The sequence below is a fragment of the Hypanus sabinus genome, chromosome 4 (assembly GCF_030144855.1).
Source record: "Hypanus sabinus isolate sHypSab1 chromosome 4, sHypSab1.hap1, whole genome shotgun sequence".
Classification (NCBI taxonomy): Eukaryota; Metazoa; Chordata; class Chondrichthyes; order Myliobatiformes; family Dasyatidae; genus Hypanus; species Hypanus sabinus.
The window spans coordinates 32,280,959-32,303,096 of NC_082709.1; the positions used below are offsets into that span (position 1 = coordinate 32,280,959).

General features: G+C 39.5%; 1 protein-coding gene across 2 annotated transcripts in view; it reads left to right on the plus strand.

The window, feature by feature from the left end:
- Nucleotides 1-22,138, plus strand: part of itga4 (integrin alpha 4) — a 228,219-nt gene that overhangs the window by 122,107 nt on the left and 83,974 nt on the right. For both annotated transcript variants that reach the window (XM_059966797.1, XM_059966796.1), the window contains exon 14: nt 5,889-6,043. In XM_059966797.1, coding sequence (XP_059822780.1) covers nt 5,889-6,043 — 155 coding nt within the window. The remainder of the gene's footprint in view (nt 1-5,888; nt 6,044-22,138) is intronic.

Consider the following 22,138-nt stretch of genomic DNA (forward strand, 5'->3'; position numbering starts at 1 on the left):
TAAAAATCATGAAAGCTTTTTGGTAAGAGAAGCAGCCACTATTTCAGGAATTAAAGGAACTGTTTTACTTTTGGGATGTATGGTTCAAAGCTACAGTCTTGGCTTTAGTAAAGAGGAGCATTGGAAATGGTAGCATATTTGAAAGCCATTGCTATTTTTGCACAGCCATTGAAAATTAGATATTTAGTTTACTAATCCTGACAAATTTTTGACTGCAGGTTTAAAATGTTCCTTCATTTTATGTTATTAATGAACAGTGTAGACTTACAAATTCTGCATGTGGTTTAATTATATATTCCCTTTCAGAGGGGTTGGGAGAATAACTATTTGTTTTAGCTGTTGGTAGCTATCAAACGTCCCAGTCACTGAGGCATTAAGATTGCTGTTCAAGGATAGCATTATGCCAGCATCATTCGGGGGACAAGGATGGATAAGGCTGCCAGGAATACAAATGGCACAAGAGACGTGCTGTCTTAAGCTAGGCTTTGCATGCTGTTGTATCTAAATTCACTGGTGCAAGGGCTTGGCACTGGCAGCGGCGTGCTGCTTTTATTAGCTCAGGTTTAAAAAAGATGCAACAATGCAGCTACCTCAAGCAGGCATGCAGACAACATCATGTATTTAAAAAGCTGAACAATATCAGTTCAGTTCATATCAATTTGACAAGCAATTAATACTTTTGGCATGCACTTGCAACTGCAATGTGGGGGGAAAAGGCATTGCCAGCAAATTGTCTAGTTAAACTTTTTTTTAAGCCACTTTCTGATCAAAATAGAGCAGCTATAGTACTCACAAGTACAATTTGATTGTCGATATAAAATTTAGCAGGACCACTAAAGTATTGTTATTCCTAGAAGCTGGAGATCAATATCTGTATTCCAGTACTTATCCAGGCCCAAGAATATAAATGCAATAGAATGTAAAGCACAAACCCAGACAACATGTCTCTTGTGCAACTCAGTGTTCCTTTCAGTTAACAGAGGTGTTGGGAGGATTACTATTTGTATTAGCTGTTGGTAGCTATTAAACATCCCAGTCACTGAAGCATAAATACTGCTGTTCTCTGTTACTATTTATTTTTGTCCCCATTCTTATGCTGAAATTACGCCTTCTTACTACTGCAAGAACTATGATTTGGTGACTTGGAAGTTTGATTCAATAATTAAAATAATTTTTCACAGGTACGTTTAATGTCAGGGTGATGTATACAATATACATTCTGAAATTCTTTTCTTTTTCGCAACCATTCACAAAAACAGAGGTGTGCCCCAAAGAATGAATGTTAGAACCCCAAAGCCCCCCCATGAATAAGCAGCAGCAAAACAGTGATCCCCCCCCCTCTGCCTCCAGCAAAAAAGCATCAGCACCCTCCCCACCCCCACCACTGAGCACTCAAGGGCGCAGCAAAGCATCAATAAAGACACAGACTTGCAGGACCCCAGAGATGACTCGTTCACTCAGGTCTCTGGGCACTCAGCCAGATGTCAGCTCGCTGCTTATCATCTTCCGTCTCCCATGACACATCAGTGTCCTGCGGAGGCGCCAACCATGAGTCCACCTGCCTACAGAGCCACAAAGTCCCATAACCCTAAAAGCGCACTAGTCTTCTGGGCCGCGTCCTTGGTATATCAAATAGCAGCCAGACGTGAGACCCCGAGAGCGGGTCCTGTTCCCGCAAAGAACCGGAGTCAGTGTGTAGCTCCAGCGCACGCTCATATGGAAAATAAATGGTCAGGAAAAGACCAGGTGTAATCAACCTGCCTCCTGCATCACAGTCAGACTCGTGTACCCAGGTTTGCATTGTCTGAAATCAGTCGTAATCATTTGGAGATGTAAAAAAAAAATCGACAAGTTCAATTCAGAATAAAGGAGTACACCGAGATTTATCTCCAATTTCACTTGTTGGTTTTCAACTTGAGTGTAGTCATTGAGTTAATCAGGATAGGAGTGAGTCCCTCAGCCGAAATTGTTCATGCTGACCAAGCTGCCTTCCTATTTGCCTGTGCTATACCTTTCCTACCCATATACAGTACTGTACCAAAAGTCTTTGGGACACGTAGATAGCTAGGGTGCCAAAAACTCTTGCATAGTACTGTAATATTTTTATGGATTGCACAAAAAAAACTTGATTCTTATATGGGTGTCTATTGTGGACTGAGAGTGGAATCATGATTGGGAAGAGGGGAGGGAGCAGGAAGCACCAGAGAGACATTCTGTAATGATCATTAAACTAAGGAGGCACTCCTCTGTCTCCTGTCCCATGTCCTTTCTGTGGTACTCCAGCTTTGTCATTCCCAACACCTTTGCTCCAGATTACAAACTCTTTGTCCTCTTCATCCTCTTCATGTTGACAAATGCAATACTATGCAATGGTCTTGGGCACCTTTGCTACGCACATGCACCCCTTCACAATGTTGTACCTGTACCCATTGCCACAACTGCTGTGGCAGCTTATTCCATATATCCATCACCTTCTGTGTGGGGAAAAGTTGCATCTGGTCCCTTTTAAATCTTTCCCCTAAAACCTGAAGCCTGTGTCCCTCTTACAGCAAAAAAAAGGCTGTAACAATCTGTTTTTAGCTCTGCCCTTGTGATTTCATAAACCTCTACTAGTTCTATCCTCAGACTTTTTCCACTCTGGGGAAACATTCCCAGCATCTCCAATCTCTTGTCTTAACTCAAGCCCTCCAGTCCCCGTGATATCCTTGTGATTTTGTTTTCCCCCCTGCACCCTGTCGAGTTTAACGACATCCTTCCTATAGAATGGTGACTAAAACTGCACACAGTATTCCAGGTGCAATGTCAACAATGTCATGCACAACTGTAACATGATGTCCTAACTCTGGTACTCAGTGCTCTGTCCAGTGAAGGTAGGTGTCCATATGCTACCTTCATCATTCTGACCCATGTCACCACCTTTATGGAACCTTGTACTCACAGCCTTGGGTTTCTCTTTTCTCCAATCCTACTCAGGACCCTGTCATTCACTGTACAGGGCTTAATTTCTCAAAACGCTTCACTTCACAATTGTCCAAGTTGAGTTCCATCTGCCTTCCCAGACTCATTTCTCCAGCTGGTTTAGACCCTTTGATGACCTTTCTCACTATTCACACCACCAAATTTGGTGTCATCTGTACACTTAACAGTAATGCCACCTAGACAAATAACAAATGATCCTGCACCAATTCTCGCAGTAAACTACTGGTCATTGGTCTCCAATCTGAGAAACAATGCTACACTGCAATCTTCTGACTCCTTTTACCAAGCCAATTTTGTATCCAATTGCCCTGTTCACCCTGGATCCACGCAATCTAACAGACCGCAAAGACCATTTCCATGACATTAGCTCAAGATGATTTTACTGTGATCACAATAAGTGACTGTCAGCAAATGCATATTAATACCTATTTCCGTGTCATCTGCTGCAATGTCTTTCATTTAAAGGAATAGTTTATGCAGTCTCTATTTTAAAGGGGTTGAAGAATGGAAAGTTAGATTTCTGGTTTATGTTTCCATTGTAAAACAAGTAGTTGTAACAAAATTTGTCAATGAGCTAACAATGGCCATTCGCAGGAATGTGTGAAGAGTTGCAGAGCAAGCCAATCTAGAATGTCCTGGATAATGCTGTCTGCTGTATTGTCCTTTCAGTGTCCTGAAAGGAGGCTTCATCATACATGTTGCTGATGAATGGGGCAGAAAAGAAGCTTTATCAAGAGGATGGAGTGCTAGTCAGTAATTGGCACTTGTACCAATAATGTGGCAAGGTCAAAATGGCTATAAATGTGAGCCAGGGTATACCGGGTGTACAAAGACTGAAACTATATCTGTGAATTAATTGTGCTCAGTCCTTGGGTCTGACATTCTCTTGACTATTACAGTCTTCAATCTCGTGTCTGTTATAATATGATCAACATAAAGAAATACTCTGCATAAAGCTCAAAGTGAATTGCCGGGCATTTGTGCTGTCTTGAATGAATGTTGACAGATTGAGTTGACATAATGTTGCCCCTAGATGCATGTATTTTGCTACTGATGTGTGACTCCTACCACACCACTCTCTCTAAGTAATGGCTTCATGGAAGGCCGGCGTATGAAAACAGCTGCAGGGTATACTAACAGGCTGCTGAGTTTCTAATGGCTTTGAACCTGCCTGAGTTGGGCAGTGCCAGGGGTCTGCAGGTAGGCCGATCACATCTGAGACTGAAATGGCTGAGTAAAGTTGGCTGACTGAAGGTGACTGCCTCTTCGGCCTGGTAAACCAAGTGTTTCTGGGAAAGGAGCCATCTGTTCTTCAAAGTGTGGGCTGTTTCTCTCCAAGTTTCTGCAGAATGACTTTCACTCCCATGCCAAACAAATTGGCTTTTTCATCAGTAATGTCCAGATCTGCTGCAATGTGGTAAATGATCAATTAACTTTTGCTTTTAGCAGTACAATGTCAGGGGCTTACAAAGCTCTTGATTGCAACCCACAGCGGATTTGGAGGCTTTCTTTGTCCAATCTGCTGGGCAGGCAGTATCCTTGCATCCCAGTTATATTATCTAAAATAGTAAAGCATTGTGGCAAATCACAATGGGAAATCATTATGAAAGTATTTCAGCAATAGTGTTGTAATCCACTACCTTTATTAATTTTTTCACTATTTTTAATAAATTGGGTAGTATTAATGGACAGAAATGTGACATAGCAAAATAGACTGGCAACAGCTACGTTTTAAGGTTAATAAATCTGCAAAGAATGGAAGGCATTTAAGGAGGAGACTTCAAAAGTTCAGTGTGGTCATGTTCCCACAAAGAAGAGTGTGTGCCAAATCTAGAGACTGTTGGATAGCAAGAAGCATGGATGGTAAGATGAGACAAAAGTACAAGCCTATGCCAAATATAGAGTCTAGTACCTCAGAGTTTTGAAAGTATGGCAGAGGAATTTTAAAAAATGGAAACTGGACAAATAAAGGGAGGTTATGAAAAAATGCTAGCAAGTAAAAGAAAAGAAAATCTAAAATGGAATTTTTAAATTGGAATTTTAGAAAGAACAAGAAGACGACTAGGGAAATAGGCTTATTTGGGATCAACAAGACAACTGTTGTCCACTTTCAAAGCTGTTGAATCTCTTGATACTTCCTTTCACAAATGAGAGAATCTGCAGGTGCTGGAATTCTAAGCAACACAAACAAAATGCTGGAGGAACTCAGCAGGCCAGGCAGCATTTATTTTTTAAAAAAGTACAATCGATGTTTCAGGCCAAACCATGTATTTCTCTCTCCTGTCTCCCCCGCCCCCACCTTTTAACTCTATTCCTCAGCTTTTTCTTTCTCCAGTCCTGCTGAAGGGTTTCAACCCAAAATGTCAAGTGTACTTTCTTCTATGGGTGCTGCCTGGCCTTCAGAGCTCCTGTGTGGTTCTCTTGATATTTCCTGTTAGGTTTATCTCAGCATATTTCTCTCTTTTGCTCCTTAATTGCAACTGCAGCATCATCTCCCTCCTGTGTGAATCCAAGCTTTTGGCAGCATCCACAGGACTGGATAGTGTAAGAAGATGCAGCAGAGACTGACACCATTGATCTGGAGAAGTTTGAGTGGAAAGAAAAGAAATTGTTGCTTGGTATTTTTATGATTAGAGGGCTGTCACTAGTGAGAACCCGCAGGGCCTGGTACTGAGAACTTGACTGAGAGAAACCCTACATAAATTATTTGGACTTTATATGGGGACCATGATAAAGATGATACAAAAATTGGCTTTGCAATTAACAGAAGCATGGCAGGGGGATGCACCTGGACAGAATAATGATGAATGAAATTTAATCTGGATACTATGAAGCATAAGAAGGGAGGGGAGCACGTGCTTGTGTTGATTCAGTATTTACTAATTTATTGTATTCTCTGTGTATTACAGAAGTAGACCTGTGATGATTGTCGAAACCTTCCTCCAGTTGCCACCTTCAATCAACCAGACACAGATGAACTGCTTGGAGGACTGGAAGCCTGTTAAGTGCATCAATGTTACTGTCTGCTTTCGTAATAAGGAAGAGAAGATTGTTGGTTATACAGGTAAAGAATCACACTTACACACATGCAAAGTGGTTATTGAACTTGTTGGCAATGAATATTTCTTTGTTTCTGAGGCTCATTTGAAGGAAGTGCATGAGGTAGTTCCATATCCTGGGGACGGTTGTTGGGATTTGCTTATCAGATCATACAGCAGGGAAGTGCAGCCTTTGAAGTCGGTGCTTATTGTGATCCCATTTTATTCTCCCACGGTTTCAACAACTGTTCTCAGATTCTACCACTCACCTGCTCACTCAGGGCAAGTTACTGTGACCAGTTAACCTGCAATTCATACACCTTTAAGATGTCAGAGGAAACTGAAACAGCACTGGAAACTCGCTGAGCGAACATGCGAACTCCACACTGATGAGCACGTAGGATTAAACCTGCAAAGCAGCAGATCTAACACTCTGCCACTGTGCTGCCCTTGTTTTTGAAGGAGTTGTGATAAGAAAGCAGAAAATGGAGATCAGTTGATTCCTGGATTCTGTTTAACCTGTAAATGGTATATTAGGGAACAAAATCCTTGATTACTGATAATGCTCCGAACTAAATAACAGAGATGCACTTCACTTCGGATCCATTGCTATTTGAAATCAATAACTTATTTTCATTTTACCATTCTGCTACATTTCCAGTAATTATTTTGTAACATTAACGAATGCCAAGAAGCTATGATTCAGACAGGATAGAAACAGGCTCTCGTCTACGTTAACCACAGAGTACCTAGCTATCCTATCCCATTTACCAGTATTTGGTCTGTAGCCCAGTTTTGTCTTGGCAATTCAATGCTTGTCCAGATGCTTATATTTTATGAGTGCACCTGACTTCACCACCCTGGAGAGTGCATTCCAGTCTCGAACCACCCATGGCGAGAAAGGATTCTTCCTTATTATCTCTTCTAAGCATCTTGCTTCTCTTGTTAACCCTATGTCTTCTGGTCTTGGCTACCCCTGCCATGGGGAGTAATGTCTTAGTACCTCGAGCAAAAAAAAAACAGCCGGATGATTTCAACCAGTTGAAAGGCATCTGTTGGGGTGGGGTGAGGGATGGGAGTGAACCATGCAAAAGAAGTGTAGCAAAGTGGTGTTCATGGATTCATACATTTGTTGGCAGAGGCGAAGAACCTGTTCTAAAACACTGACTGCGTTTCAGGCTCATGTACCTTTTCCCCAATCATAGTAACACAAAGAAGGCATATCCCTAATGATGGGTGTCTTTAATGATAGATACTGTCACCTTCAGGCTCCACCCCTTGAAGATATCCTTGGTGGTGCTGAGTGTTGTGCTTGGTATTTATTTTAATTATCTTTTGCTGTATTTGAGTTAATCTTTCTGTTAAGTTGATCATATGGAGCGATGTGACTGTGTGGGCTAGAAATAAATGGATATAACAAATGTTAAGTCTTGAATGCTTAATCTATAAGACCAAATAAGCTATTACAAGGAACAATGATTTGAGAAATATCAACTTCACTGAATTCCCATGTAAGTCAGTGTTCAGGTGGAATATTGCAACTCATCAAATGGCAGATGCCCTGCATTTCTGAACCTGATACCTCTTGTGCACAACTGCTTGAGGTCATTGGCTTGTTAAGACCCCAGTAAGGGTGGTGTATCTGGTTCAGTATTAACTTTCTTGTAGTTTTGCTTTTAAAAAAAATAATGCACCATTTCTATAAATACCTAGATACTCCTTGATATAAATGCTTCTTAGTTTAAATTATTGAGCTTCTTTAAGTAGACTTGCCAGACAAATTACTGTTATTGTGCTGTTTGGCAAGTTAACCCTGTTTGGTAAATTCTGCATGCTTTTCACGTCTTAAGTTAAGATCAGTCACACTTAAAGAAAAGTTGGGTGCTGCAGAATGTAAATTGTGGCTTAGAAAGATGTGATCCATTATAATATGAATCATAGCTAATGTACTGTACAATATGTTGAGTTGTAAGTTTGTTTGTGTTTGAACTCATGGGATTGAAGTGCTTTGTTCGGAAAGCATCAGAAATGCTCTTTCATTCTCTTTTCAATGGCCAAGAAAATAACCTAGTTCTTTACACAATTTTAGCAAAGCCCAAAGCACTTTAGAGTCAAATGCTCCAAATTGAAAGTTGCAGCACCAAGCCAAGGAGACAAAATAATACAGGTAGTCCCTGAGTTACGAATGTTTGACTTACGGACAACTCTTACTTATGAACTGAGGAAGGAGGACGCAGTCCACCATCTTAAGTCATTGCCATTGATACTGTGTTCGGTGTTTAACTTTGTATTTGGCTTAAATTTTTCTTAGTAAGATTCACACTGATCCCACCACTCTTTTTCTCTCCCCCCCCCCGTTCCGGTCAGCTGGTGGTGCAATGAATGAGATCGGTGCCGGGCTCGAGAACAGGTTTCAGAGTTTGATTTCATGACAGACCGCTCCTGTCTGGGTGGAAGTTGATCCCGTACCATCTGTGTCAGGTTGATGTCGAGCTCGCAACTCGACCTCGTAAAAAAAAACCCTGTCACCTCCAGTTTAAAGTCCCAAGCAGAATATTGTGGAGGATCAAATACCCAAACCCAGCACAGCCCCCACTTGTCCCATTTAACTTGTCTCAGTGCGGTGGAGTTTAGGACCCGGGGAAATTAGTACCATGGTTCTTAGGACCCAGTGGACCTTGGGAGCAGGCGGAGGTCGGGACCCGCTGCCCGCAGTGTTTCTGTTCCATTGATGGGAAGCGATCGTGATTGAAAATAAAGTGGAAATAATAAGTGTTTGGAAAGAGGTGAAACACCATCGGTCATTGGAAAAGTGTTAGGCTACAGTCAGTCAATGATCGGAACAATTTTAAAGAATGATGGATAAAGTGAGAATAATGGAGCATGTGAAAGGCCCTGTCCTGATGAAAGCTACAATTATTACTAAGCAATGCAGGGGTTTAATTATTGGAATACGTACATTTCTTAAGTGTTTTTTTATGCATAGAAAGGTAAAATATGTGCTATATACTAAGACAAACATTTGACTGGCGCTCAATAATACCGGATGTACTTGTTCCGACTTACGTACAAATTCGACTTAAAGCAAGACTCGAGAACAGAACTCATACGTAACCCAGGGACTGTCTGTATAACTAATTGACTGTAAGCAGAGCCATTTGTTGAATTTTTATTTGTTTCATTTAATTGAATTCAGACTCATCATCATTATGCACCATGTTGGTCCCATGATCGTGATTGTTCTTGGCAAATTTTTCTACAGAAGTGGTTTGACATTGTCTTCTGGATGCAAGATAGGTGACCCCAGCAATTACCAATACTCCTCCGAGATTGTCTGGTGTCAGTGGTTGCATAAACAGGGCTTGTGATCCACACCATTTGCTCATTTGATGGTCAACTTCTTGCCCCTATGGTTTTACATGACCCTGATCGGTGGGCTAAGCGGGTGCTACACTTTAGAGGAGGGAAGGAGCACCTTACATCTCCTTTGGTAGAGATGTATCTCTACTCTGCCACCCGTGAACTCAGTCTAGCAGTTAATTCTATAATTTTAATCTTCTTTCTGTTCACTTTCCTCACTTCTATCTACACGCACCAGATATCAACATATGTGAAGGCAGGTCATGTGCTCCTCAGTGCATGTTGACAATGTACTGCATTCACCAAACAGACTGATTGCCCTACTCCCATTGGGAGGTGGGCAGGGCTGGTGAGGAAGTAGTACATGCCACTGCTATAAGTATGACCAAAGTTTTGTGAGGTTCAGCCCCGTGATCGTTTGGTAATTCTTGAGTTCAGAGAAAATGACATTGGATTTGCTTGCAGACAGAAAATATTGAACAATATCTGAAACCCTGTTTTGCAAATTTGTGTACAATAAAAAAAGAGAGATCAAGTTATTCACACCTCTAAGCACATTTCTGAAAGTGACAGCTACTGGCTCAAACAAGGATAAAACCAAATATTGCTAATGAATACAACTGGTGGATATTTATTAAATTTCTTTGGGCATCTAACTGAAAATATGATATTGTAACCCCCAACTCGCCTCAGGCTCACTCAGCTCACTTCCGTCTAGGGGAGCAGCCTTCGGCCCCACCAAACTGGATAATCAGCTTGTGCAGTTGCTGTGTGGTTGCTGTGTGATGTCGCCACCCTGCCAGATAACAGACAGTACACCATATGCGATTAAATGATTACACTTTATAGCGAGTACTAGAACTAAGTGATAAGTTTTGGCGCCTTTTCTTTATTTTCTTTACCTTCATAGATACTGTATCGTTATTAATCAAAGTCCACAACCGTTCGTGCACAACCGTTGGAGCTCAATTAATAAAGTCTTCTGGCCACCATTCGATCCCCTCAAACCTCCTCAACTCGTAGCTCAGGACCACCCAAAGTGATCAGGAAGCACCCCCCGCACGTCTGCCTTCGTCTCCTCTCCTCTCCTCGCTGAACCTCCTGGCCTTGGACCCCTGATCAGGGTCCATTCCATCGCCCAGCTTACAGCATCGCGTCCTCTCGCTCTCATTCTCTCGCGCCGACTGACCAAAAGCCCGCCAACAATAGCTTACGGACTCAGAAGAGAGAGAATAACATTAATCCTGATTGGTTAACAAAATGAATACAATTCACAATATCAGTAATTTTAACCCAAACAAACTGCGAGAGAAAGCACTTCTCATAACAAATAAGCATTCGTACTTTTAACAAAACAAAGAAGCCATTTTGATTAACATACGCAGTAACAAAAGAACCCCTAGACACAAAAAACCCCACAAAAGAAGAAACCCCCTTACAATATCAATTTCAATTCTGTGCAAAAGTCCTGGACACCCTAGATTATTTGATCTGGTTTGATATGGCATGGCCTCTATAAAGCCCAGATCTCAATAGCATCGATGCTGCCTGGCTGTCTCAGATTACCAAGAGAGACAGAAGCAAGCAAGATGGCTAAAGTTTGCAGAACTGTGGCAAGTTCTCCAAGATGCTTGGAATAACCTACCAGCCAAGTTTTCTTATAAAACCGCACTGCAGTGAACCTAAGTTTTAAAGGCAAAGGGAGGCCACACTAAATATTGATTTGATTGAGTTTTTTTACTAGTTTCTGCTGTTTATAATTTTTTTGATATTTAGAAACTTTATATTTCATTATTTTTGAAAGCATCTTTGCTTTACAAGTTTTTTTTTACATGTGCCGAAGACTTTTGCACAGTACTACACTTATGGAAAATGATTTAATTGGATGGTGAATAAAGGTAATCAGTTAAGAATTAGTTGTTTTGGATCAAGCAAGGGTAGTGAGGAGAGCATACTGTATTCTCGTTCATCAAGAAGATGAAGGCATATGTAAACTGTTTCATCGCACAAACACACTCCATATCACATTGCATTTTGTTGTTTGAAGACACCTGGAAATGATGAGGAGAGCCAGCTACCAACATTGCAGGATGACATAGGTAGCTTAATTAAATGTACGAGCACAGTCAGATTGTGCTAAGAATGTAGTGGCAATCAGTACGGGCGAGATAATCTTACGCAGACTGCTCGCGGCTATCCTGATTAAATTGCCCTGCCAGGTGCTCAGGTTTTTATTGTAACACACAATCTTGGATTTGCAATACACTAACTTGGCAAGAAAACTATCCTGTTATTATTGTTGTTTACTGACCCCTCCCCCCACAGCTGATGTTTATAATCTCATGAGCAGAAACTCATTGCAAAATAAACATTGCAATGTAGAATCCAAAAATTTACAGCACAATTGAATTCATCCATTGAGCTATACTTTGTGAATTTCAGAGCTTTCATTGGGATATTTATTTGATAATTCTGACCTCTATTCCAAAACCTGGATTAGGTATTTCTACACATAGATATCACACTAAGATTCATGTGGTAATGCTGTCTCAGCAAGAGTAACTAGGACACAGATTTAAGCAGCTTTATGGTGAAAATTCACTTCTCCAATGATTTCAAAATCATTTGTTCATGATAGCATTGATAGAAGTGGATGAAGACACTGTCAACCATCCAGATGAACAGTCTCGGCCTGAAACTGATTGGGGACCATGCCTTATGAGAATAGGTTGAGTGAACTCGGCCTTTTCTCCTTGGAGAGATGGAGATTGAGAGGTGACCTGATAGAGGTGTACAAGATGATGAGTGGCATTGGTTGTGTGGATAGTCAGAGGCTTTTTCCCAGGGCTGAAATGGTTGCCACAAGAGGACACAGGTTTAAGGTGCTGGGGAATAGATACAGAGGAGATGTCAAGGGTAAGTTTTTTACTCAGAGAGTGGTGAGTGCGTGGAATGGGCTACCGGCAATGGTGGTGGAGGTGGAAACAATAGGGTCTTTTAAGAGACTTTTGGATAGGTACATGGAGCTTAGAAAAATAGAGGGCTATAGGTCAGCCTAGGAATTTCTGAGGTAGGGACATGATCGGCACAACTTTCTGGGCTGAAGGGCCTGTATTGAGCTGTAGGTTTTCTATATTTCTATGAAATGTCAGCTATTTACTCATTTCCATAGATGCTGCCTGGCCTGCTGAGTTCCTCCAGTATTTTGTGTATATTACTTTGATTTCCAATTTCTGCATATTTTCTCTTGTTTGTGAAGATACTGTCCACCTCGTGTGACACCACACTTGTGCAAAATGGGTAAGACTGGGAAGAATAAGTATGGTATCCCAACAGTGGGCACCTTAGAAGTAGGATTTTAACCTACTTGAAACCTGAAGTCCTGACATATCATCATTCTGCCTTGAAGGTTAAGCCAGGTGATCAATCCTGATTTGATTACTAGTGTGGAGCATGGCAACTGAAATAGCAAACACTGCTTTCAATAGCGTGATAGTGGACCACCTGCCTGTGGATCAGATGACATTTTATCATGTGTGTGACACTTATTCATCAATGATGGTGAGCAATCAGTTTACAATCAGCAATTCTGGATCTGACATGTGAATCAAGAAGTGCTAAATAATGGAAAGTGGTATCGGGAGTGCAAATGAGGGCACCTGATGTCCAATAACCTGCTCACTGTAACACCTCTTCACTGACAATCAGCACTGGCACACCTTAAGGATGTGTGCTTTGCTCTACACTCTCCACACCACATTTGTGTGGCTAGGCACAGCTCAAATGCAACCTATAAATTTACTGATGATACAAGTATTTCTTTCTTTTCTTTTTCAATCTTTTAATTTTTATTATTATTAATATCAACATAATAAGATTGATACATAGATAATGGGATTACAAACATACACATTTCAACTGAACATGAAAGAATACATAATCAATAGTTACAATATAAATGAGACTTCCAAAATCATGGACGATACAAATAACAAATAAACAAGGCAAATCTAGGTATGTCATAATATATATTAAAAAAATACAGAAAAAAGAAAAAAAAATTATGCAAGAAAAACTAATCTAACAATCTAATAACTAATAAGGAAAAAAACAAAAAAAGAAAAAAGGGAAAAAGAAAAAATGAAAAAAGGGCTGTTTATAATATCTAACAAAAATACAAAATCATCAGTGTCGTCAACTCTGATCCTCTCAACATATGTAAAATCAAAACTGGAAAAACAAATAGGCTTGGAACAGGGTCACATTACATCATATGAAAATATTGAATCAATGGTCTCCATATCTTTTCAAATTTAATAGAAGTATCACATACAACACTTCTAATTTTTTCTAAATTTAGACAACAGTTTGAGAAAACCAATGAAATACGGTAGGAGGATTAATTTCTTTCCAATTCAACAAAATAGATATTCTAGCCATTAATGTAAGAAATGCAATCATTCAACAAGCAGAAGAGGATAAATGGACTGAGTCCATCATTGGTAAACCCAAAAATTGCATTAATAGGATGAGGTTGTAAATCAATGTTCAATACCGTGGAAATAATATCAAAAATGTCTTTCCAATATTTTTTCAAAAGCGGACAAGACCAGAACATTTGAGTTAAAGACGCTATCTCAGAATGACATCTGTCACAAATAGGATTTATGTAGGAATAAAAATTAGCCAATTTATCCTCGGACATATGAGTGCTATGAACAACCTTAAACTGTATTAATGAATGTTTAGCACACATAGATGAATTAACTAATTGAAGAATTTTATCCCAATTCTCAATAGGGATAGTAAGGTTAAGTTCTCTTTCCCAATCCTTTTTAATCTTATAGAAGGGCTCTGAACATATCTTCATAATTATATTGTAGAGTTTTGATATTAGCCCTTTCTGAGAAGGATTTAGTTCAAACAAATTCTTCAAAATACCTGAAGACACAAGATTTGGAAAGGTAGGAAGTACAGTGTTTAAGAAATTCCTAATCTGTAAATATCTAAAAAAATGAAATCTAGGCAAATTATATTTATTAGATAATTGTTCAAAAGACATAAAACAATTATACAAAAATAAATGGGAAAGTCGTAGTAATCCTTTAGTCTTCCAAGCTGAATAAACTTGCTCTATAATAGAAGGATAAAAAAAGCAATTGGATACAATAGGAATATTTAAAACAAACTGAGTCAACCCAAAAAATTTCCGACATTGAAACCATATACATAAAGTATGTTTAACTATTGGATTGTCAATTCGTTTCTGCAATTTAGAAAGAGCAAAGGGAAGAGAAGACCCTAAAATAGAACCCAATGAAAATCCTTGTACAGATTTAATTTCCAGGTTCACACAATGAGGGCTAAAAGATAAATCCCAATCCTTTAACCAACATATCAAATATCGGATATTGACTGCCAATAATAACATCTAAAATTAGGCAATGCCAATCCACCTTCCTTCCTTGCCTTCTGTAAATATTTTTTACCTAATGTAGGATTTTTATTCTGCCATATATATGAGGAAATTTTTGAATCAACATTAGCAAAAAAAGATTTCGGAATAAAAATTGGTACCACTTGAAATATATATAAAAACTTCGGTAAAATAACTATCTTAATAGCGTTAATCTGACCTATCAGAGATAAAGATACTGGTGACCATTTAGTAAACAAACATTTAATCTGATCGAATAGGCGTAAAAAATTAACCTTAAATAAGTCCTTATAGTTTCTTGTGATTTTAATCCCTAAGTAAATAAAAGAGTCAGTAACTAATTTAAAAGGTTAATTTCCATAAATTGGAACCTGTCTATTTAAAGGAAACAATTCACTCTTATTAAGATTTAATTTATACCTGGAAAAATTACTAAATTGAGCCAACAATGAAATAACTGCAGGAATGGATTTCTCAGGATCAGAAATAAGTAATAATAAATCATCTGCATATAATGATAGCTTATGTATATCCGTCCCACGATTAATGCCAAAAATGTTCTGTGATTCTCTGATAGCAATTACCAAGGGTTCTAAAGCAATATCAAGTAATAATGGACTAAGAGGACAGCCTTGTCTAGTACCCCGAAATAAATGAAAAAAGGGAGATCTTTGATTGTTAGTAAGCACCGAGGCTACTGGAGTATGATATATCAGTTTAATCCAGGAAATGAATGTCGGACTAAAATTAAACTTCTCAAGCGCAGTAAATAAGTATGGCCATTCAACTCTATCAAATGCTTTCTCCGCATCTAATGAAATGACACATTCTGAAGTGCTATGTGAAGGAGTATAAACAATATTCAATAATCTCCTAACATTGAAAAAAGAATAGCGACTTTTAATAAAACCGGTTTGATCTTCCGAAATAATTTGGGGTAATACCTTCTCCAGCCTGGATGCCAGTAACTTGGAAAAGATCTTGGAATCTACATTCAATAAAGACATTGGTCTATAGGATGCACAGTCAGTAGGCTCTTTATCTTTCTTCAATATTAAAGAAATGGAAGCTCTATAAAAAGATTGTGGCAGTTTACCCAATCTAATTGCTTCTTCAAAAACCCTGCATAACCAAGGAGAAAGAGAAATGGAAAAACATTTAAAAAATTCTTCTGTATACCCATCTGGACCTGGTGCTTTCCCAGAATTCAGAGGAAATAACCCCTTTAATTTCTGCATCTGTAATAGGAGTTTCTAATATTGAAAGATCATCTGATGATAATTTTGGAAAATTCAATTTCCCAAGAAAATCACTCATGGTTCATGAGAAAATCATGAGAGAATTCAGAATGATACAGGGAGGTATAAAAATCTTGAAAAGATTTGTTTATCTCATCATGGTTAACTGTCAGATCCCCATTCTGCTGACGAATCTTAGTAATTTGACGTTTAACCAAAGCATTATTCAATTGACTAGCTAACAGTTTACCCGATTTAGCACTATGTATATAAAAATCAAATCGCCATTGTCTAGCACTAGAAGCTGTATCCCTAAATTTAATAGAAAGTTTTAATGGAGCATGGTCAGAGATGGCTATGATATCATAATTACAACCAATTACCGATGGAATAAAACAAGAGTCAATAAAAAAATAATCAATTCTCGAGTAAGAATGATAAACATGTGAGAAAAATGAGAATTCTTTGTCCTTAGAATGCAGAAATCTCCAAATATCAAAAAATCCATTATCAGTCAAAAAGAGTTAATATAAGTGGCCGACTTATTAGGTAAAGCCTGAGTAGATATAGATCTGTCCAACAAAGGATTTAAACAACAATTAAAGTCACCACCCATTATTAACTTATATTCATTTAGATTAGGTAGAGAAGTAAATAAGGACTTAAAAAATGGGATAATGCACATTTGGAGCATAAACATTAACCATAGCAACCTTTTTGTTAAAAAGTAAGCCAGTAATGAACAAAAATTTACCATTCGGATCTGTCAAAATATCATGTTGGACAAATGCAATAGAGGAGTCAATAAAAATTGAAACTCCCTTTACTTTAGCATTCGAATTCAAATTATACTGTTGACCCCTCCAAAACCTAAAAAAGTTATAATTGTCCTCTTTCCTCACATGAGTTTCTTGTACAAAAATAATATGTACATTCAGTCTTTGGAATACTTTGAAAATCTTTTTCCATTTAATCGGATGGTTTAAGCCATTAGTATTCCAAGAGACAAAATTAATGGTCTGAGCCGTATTTCTGAAATCAACCCTTTGGTATATAAAGGGTTAACTAAATTATGAACTCATGCACCCAGAAGAGGAACAAAAATAAGGGGCAGACCCGGAAATGATGACATCACGGTTGTCATGTAGTAGTTTAAAATCAGCCCAAATAAAAAAACTAAAAAAAACTGATGTAAGGAACATAAGATTTAGAAAAAGAACCCCACCCCACACCCAAGAGGAGAAAACTCCTCCCCAGCCAGAAAAAGGCTGGGAAGAAAGAGAAATGAAACTAAATCTATCCCCATATCAGCAGAAGGCAACTCCGTATATAAAGGTTAAAAAAAGATCCACCCAAACTCTCAAGAAATAATAATCACTATACTAAAACCAAACTTCTTAATATAATTGCTAGTAAAAAAAAACAAAAAGAATATAATCACTAGTAACTTATAAATCGGGTTAAAACCCAAACAAACCAAAAAACAATTTAAACTGTGATAAGAAATGCATTATAGGAAGAAGACGAGAGAAAAAAAGGCGAAATAAAAAAAAGCCAAAAATATTTTAGAGAAGAAACCGCCATCTTAGTAAAAAAAAATTCACCTTCAAAAGATTAATAATAATGATCAAAGATAAAGTACAGTGATTGAAGTAAGTAAAATAAAAAGATTAGTACATCAAAAAAAACTGACTAGAGTATAAAATATAGAGTAAACCTACACCAATAGCCAGAAACAAGATCTGGTTTTGGAAACAAAAACCATCTTGCAACGATCAAAATCACTCATTTATTGGAGATGAGAATCCGTAGCAGTAGGGAAGTTCTCATTCAGAAAGCTTCTCGCTTCAGATGTAGAAAAGAAAACACGCCGAGATGCATTGGTAGTCGAGATTCTGAGCTTCGCAGGGTATAAGACCGCAGGTTTTAGATATTTCTCATAACATTTGGACATCAGAGGTTTAAAAAGAAGACTTGCCTTCATTACTTCTGGACTAAAATCCTCCACTAATCGAAAATTGAATTCTTGGGATTTGACCATCCCTACACGCCGAGCCACACGAATAAGTTGCTCTTTAACATACACATAATGAAATCGGACAATTACAGCTGGTGGTTTAGCTGAAGTACTTGGTGATCGATGCATAATTCTGTGAGCACGATCAAGTAACGGAGGACTGTCTGGGAATATAGAAGGGAGCACATCCTTTAAAAGTTGAGCAAAATACTTCGAGGGGTCCCCTTGTTCAATACCTTCCGGGAGACCAAGTATGCGTAAGTTCTGTCTTCTGGACCGATCCTCAAAGTCGACACTCTTGGCTTTAAGTGTTTCCACCTGTTTAATTGTCGAAGATAATTTCTGCTCCAGTTTTTCGATTATCAAGTCTCGCTTCCGAGCGTCCTCTTGCAAAGTAGCGATTAGAGCTTGCTGCTGGTTAACTATTGAATCATTCTTATCCATATAATCCTGAAAGGCCTTTATATCTTGTTTGAAAATTTGTCATTGTTCTTCAGATTTTTCATTTAAAATCTCCAATAACATTTCATAAGTCAATTCAGTGAGCTTAGGATCAGTCTTTTTCTTCTTCCCATTCCTGTTAGATTCCTTCCCAGGGTCTCACCCTTTAGATCTCAGAGCCATTTCTGAATTCATTTCTTCAAAATTCACAATAAACTCTCAAAGATAAGTCCAAAAAAGTAGCAAGAATCTTTTGGTGTAGGTAAAAGTAAGTTAGTTAAGGGTGATCATAGGTTAAAAAAAGTAAAGGTTATGGAGCGAATCTGAAACAATGCTCACTCCATGAGCGTCTCCTGCTGACCTCCGATGATACAAGTATTATTGACAGAATTTCAGAAGGTGACTTGGAGGCGTACAGGAATGAGGTAGATCAGCTGGTTGAGTGGTGTCACAACAGCCTTTCACTCAATGTCAGTAAAACAAGGAACTGATTGTGGACTTCAGGAAGTGGAAGTCAAGGGAACACACACCTGTCCTTATCAAGGGATCAGAAGTGGAAAAGGTGAGCAGTTTTGAGTTCCTGGGCATCAACAGCTTTAAAGATCAATCCTGGCCCAACATATTGATGCAATTGCAAAGAAGGCACATCGGTGGCTATAATTTATTAGACTGAACTCCTGCCTCAGCAAGGACCTTGACCCAGTGCAGTTTGCCTATTGCCACAATAGGTCAACGGCAGACACAATCTCAATGGCTCTCCACATGGCTTTAGACCACATAGACAACACACACACCTGTGTCAGGATGCTGTTCATCGACTATAGCTCAGCATTTAATACCATTATTCCCACAATCCTGATTGAGAAGTTGCAGAACCTGGACCATTGTACCTCCCTCTGCAATTGGATCTTCAACTTCCTAAATGGAAGACCACAATCTGTGTGGATTGGTGATAACATGTCCTCCTTGCTGATGATCAACACTGATCATCAAGGGTGTGTGCTTAGCCCACTGCTCTACTCTCTGTATACACATGACTGTGTGGCTAGGCATAGCTCAAATACCATTTACAAATTTGCTGATGGTACAACCATTGTTGGTAGAATCTCAGAGGTGACAAGAGGGCATATAGGAGTGAGATATGCCAACCAGTGGAATGGTGTCACAGCAACAACCTGGCACTCAACGTAAGTAGGACGAAAGATCTGATTGTGGACTTCAGGAAGGGTAAGACGAAGGAACTCATACCAATTCTCATAGAGGGATCAGAATTGGAGAGAGTGAGCAGCTTCAAGTTCCTGGGTGTCAAAATCTCTGAGGATCTAACTTGGTCCCAACATATAGATGAAGTCATAAAGAAGGCAAGACAGTGGCTAAACTTTATTAGGAGTTTGAAGAGATTTGGCATGTCAACAAATACACTCAAAAACTTCTATAGATGTACTGTGGAGAGCATTCTGACAGGCTGCATCACTGTCTGGTATGGAGGGGTTACTGTACAGGACCAAAAGAAGATGCAGAAGGTTGTAAATCTAGTCAGCTCCATCTTGGGTACTAGCCGACAAAGTACGCAGGCCATCTTCAGGGAGTGGTGTCTCAAAAAGGCAGCATCTATTATTAAGGACCTCCAGCACCCAGGGCATGCCCTTTTCACACTCAGCAATTCAAGAACAGTTTCTACCTCTCTGCCATCTGATTCCTAAATGGACATTGAAGCTTTGGACACTCGCTCACTTTTTTTTAATATACAGTATTTCTATTTTTGCAAATTTAAAAAAAAACTATGCAATATATATAATCGATTTACTTGTTTATTATTATGTTTTATTTCATTTATTATTTTTTTTCTCTCTTCTAGATTATATGTTATATTGAACTGCTGCTGCTAAATTAACTAATTTCACGTCACATTCCTGCGACAATAAACCTAATTCTGAGGATTGGTATATCACCAGTCACAAATTTCTACAGATGTACTGTGGAAAGTGTTTAACTGGTTGAATCATCATCTGGTATGCCACTGCACAGGATCAGAAAAAGCTGCGGGAAGTTGTAATCTCAGCCAGCCCCATCGTGAGCACTAGTTTGTCCATCATGAAGGATCCCTATCGCCCAAGACATGTCTCTTCTCATTGCTACTATCAACAAGGTGGTACAGGAGCCTGAAGTCACACACCTCAATGTTTCAGGAACAGCTTCTTCCCCTCCCCGTCAGATTTCTGAATGGACAAAGATCCCATGAACATGAACACTGCGTACTGTGTGTTCTCCCTTTCTTTGCACTACCTACTTAAAAAAAGAAAATTAAATTAAGTATATCTTATTTATAGTTACATATTGCAATGATGTACTGCTGCAAACCCAACAAATTTCACTACATTTGCTAGTGATCCTGAAACATCAGTGGGGGAGCGCACATTCCAACCCACAACAAAGAGTGCCTACAATGTTCAGCACATCAACACAGCAGCAACAAAAACAAAGCAAAACAAGCCCTTTTCTCTGTCACTCTTTTGACTCTTTCTCACTCTCTATACTCGCAGATATCAGGCCTCCAACTTGGGACTTCTTTGATCTGAGCATTGACCCCTGGACTCGCCAATCACGGGTTTGATCTTGCCTCGTCCCTCTGATACCAGTGACCTAGGAGAGTCACTGGCCTTCGTGACTCCTTCAGGCTTCTAAGTGCAGGCTCACCAACTTTGATCTTCGACCTCGGGCTTCTACGGCTGGAGTTACTGAGCTCCAGACTTGGCTGATGTCTGGATATAGAACCTTTGGGCCTCAACCCCAGGCCTCGCCAATCACGGGATTAAGCTTCAGACCTTGACAGCCCTGGTGATCTGGGGTGTTACTGTCCCTTGTGGATCCCCAGGGCTTGCCAACTTGGGGATTAATGGTCTCCTCGGTGCTTGCCAACCTGACATCCAGAATCGTTGACCTTCAGCCACAGGTGCTCCAACCTGGACTCTGAATACCAGCTTCTCCCAGACTCTCCATTTACTTCCCCTGACCTCTAACCCTCCCTCATCCCTGCCCCTGAATCCTGATCTGTCCTCTAACTCCCAGTGCTGTCCCCAAAGCCATCCCTACAAACCTAGAAAAGAACCCAACTGGGTTTGAGCCACATTGACGGACTTCGACTTTCAGAACCATGTAGCTACCTTCCTTTGACATTTAGCGGCATCACCATTGCAAATGAGTTGGCCACATGCACTCGCTGCATGAGTCCACAATGACTGTATCTCAGTCCTGATAACCTTTCACCATTTGGAAGCTACCAGCAAAGAGCATGACGGCATGTTGTCAACGTGTCTGGCTGAGTGCATCTCCAGCAGTGCATGTGAAGCTGCACACATCAGGTCAAAGCAGCTCAGTTAATTGATTGCTCAAGTGTTCATTTGTTCCATCATTAACGTACAGTGTTTGATCTGCAAAACGTAGTGTAATTACTAGGCTACTCGAGCAACATCTCCCAAATAATACAAGGCTCTTAGCCAAATAGGAACACAGTTCCCTTTCAGTCATACCTCACCCTGACTTGGAAATGTGCTCTGAGCATCCACCATTAGGTACCTAGCAAAGTGGTCTGTGGTCTTCCGCTGTAGCCCACTGCTTCAAAGTTCAA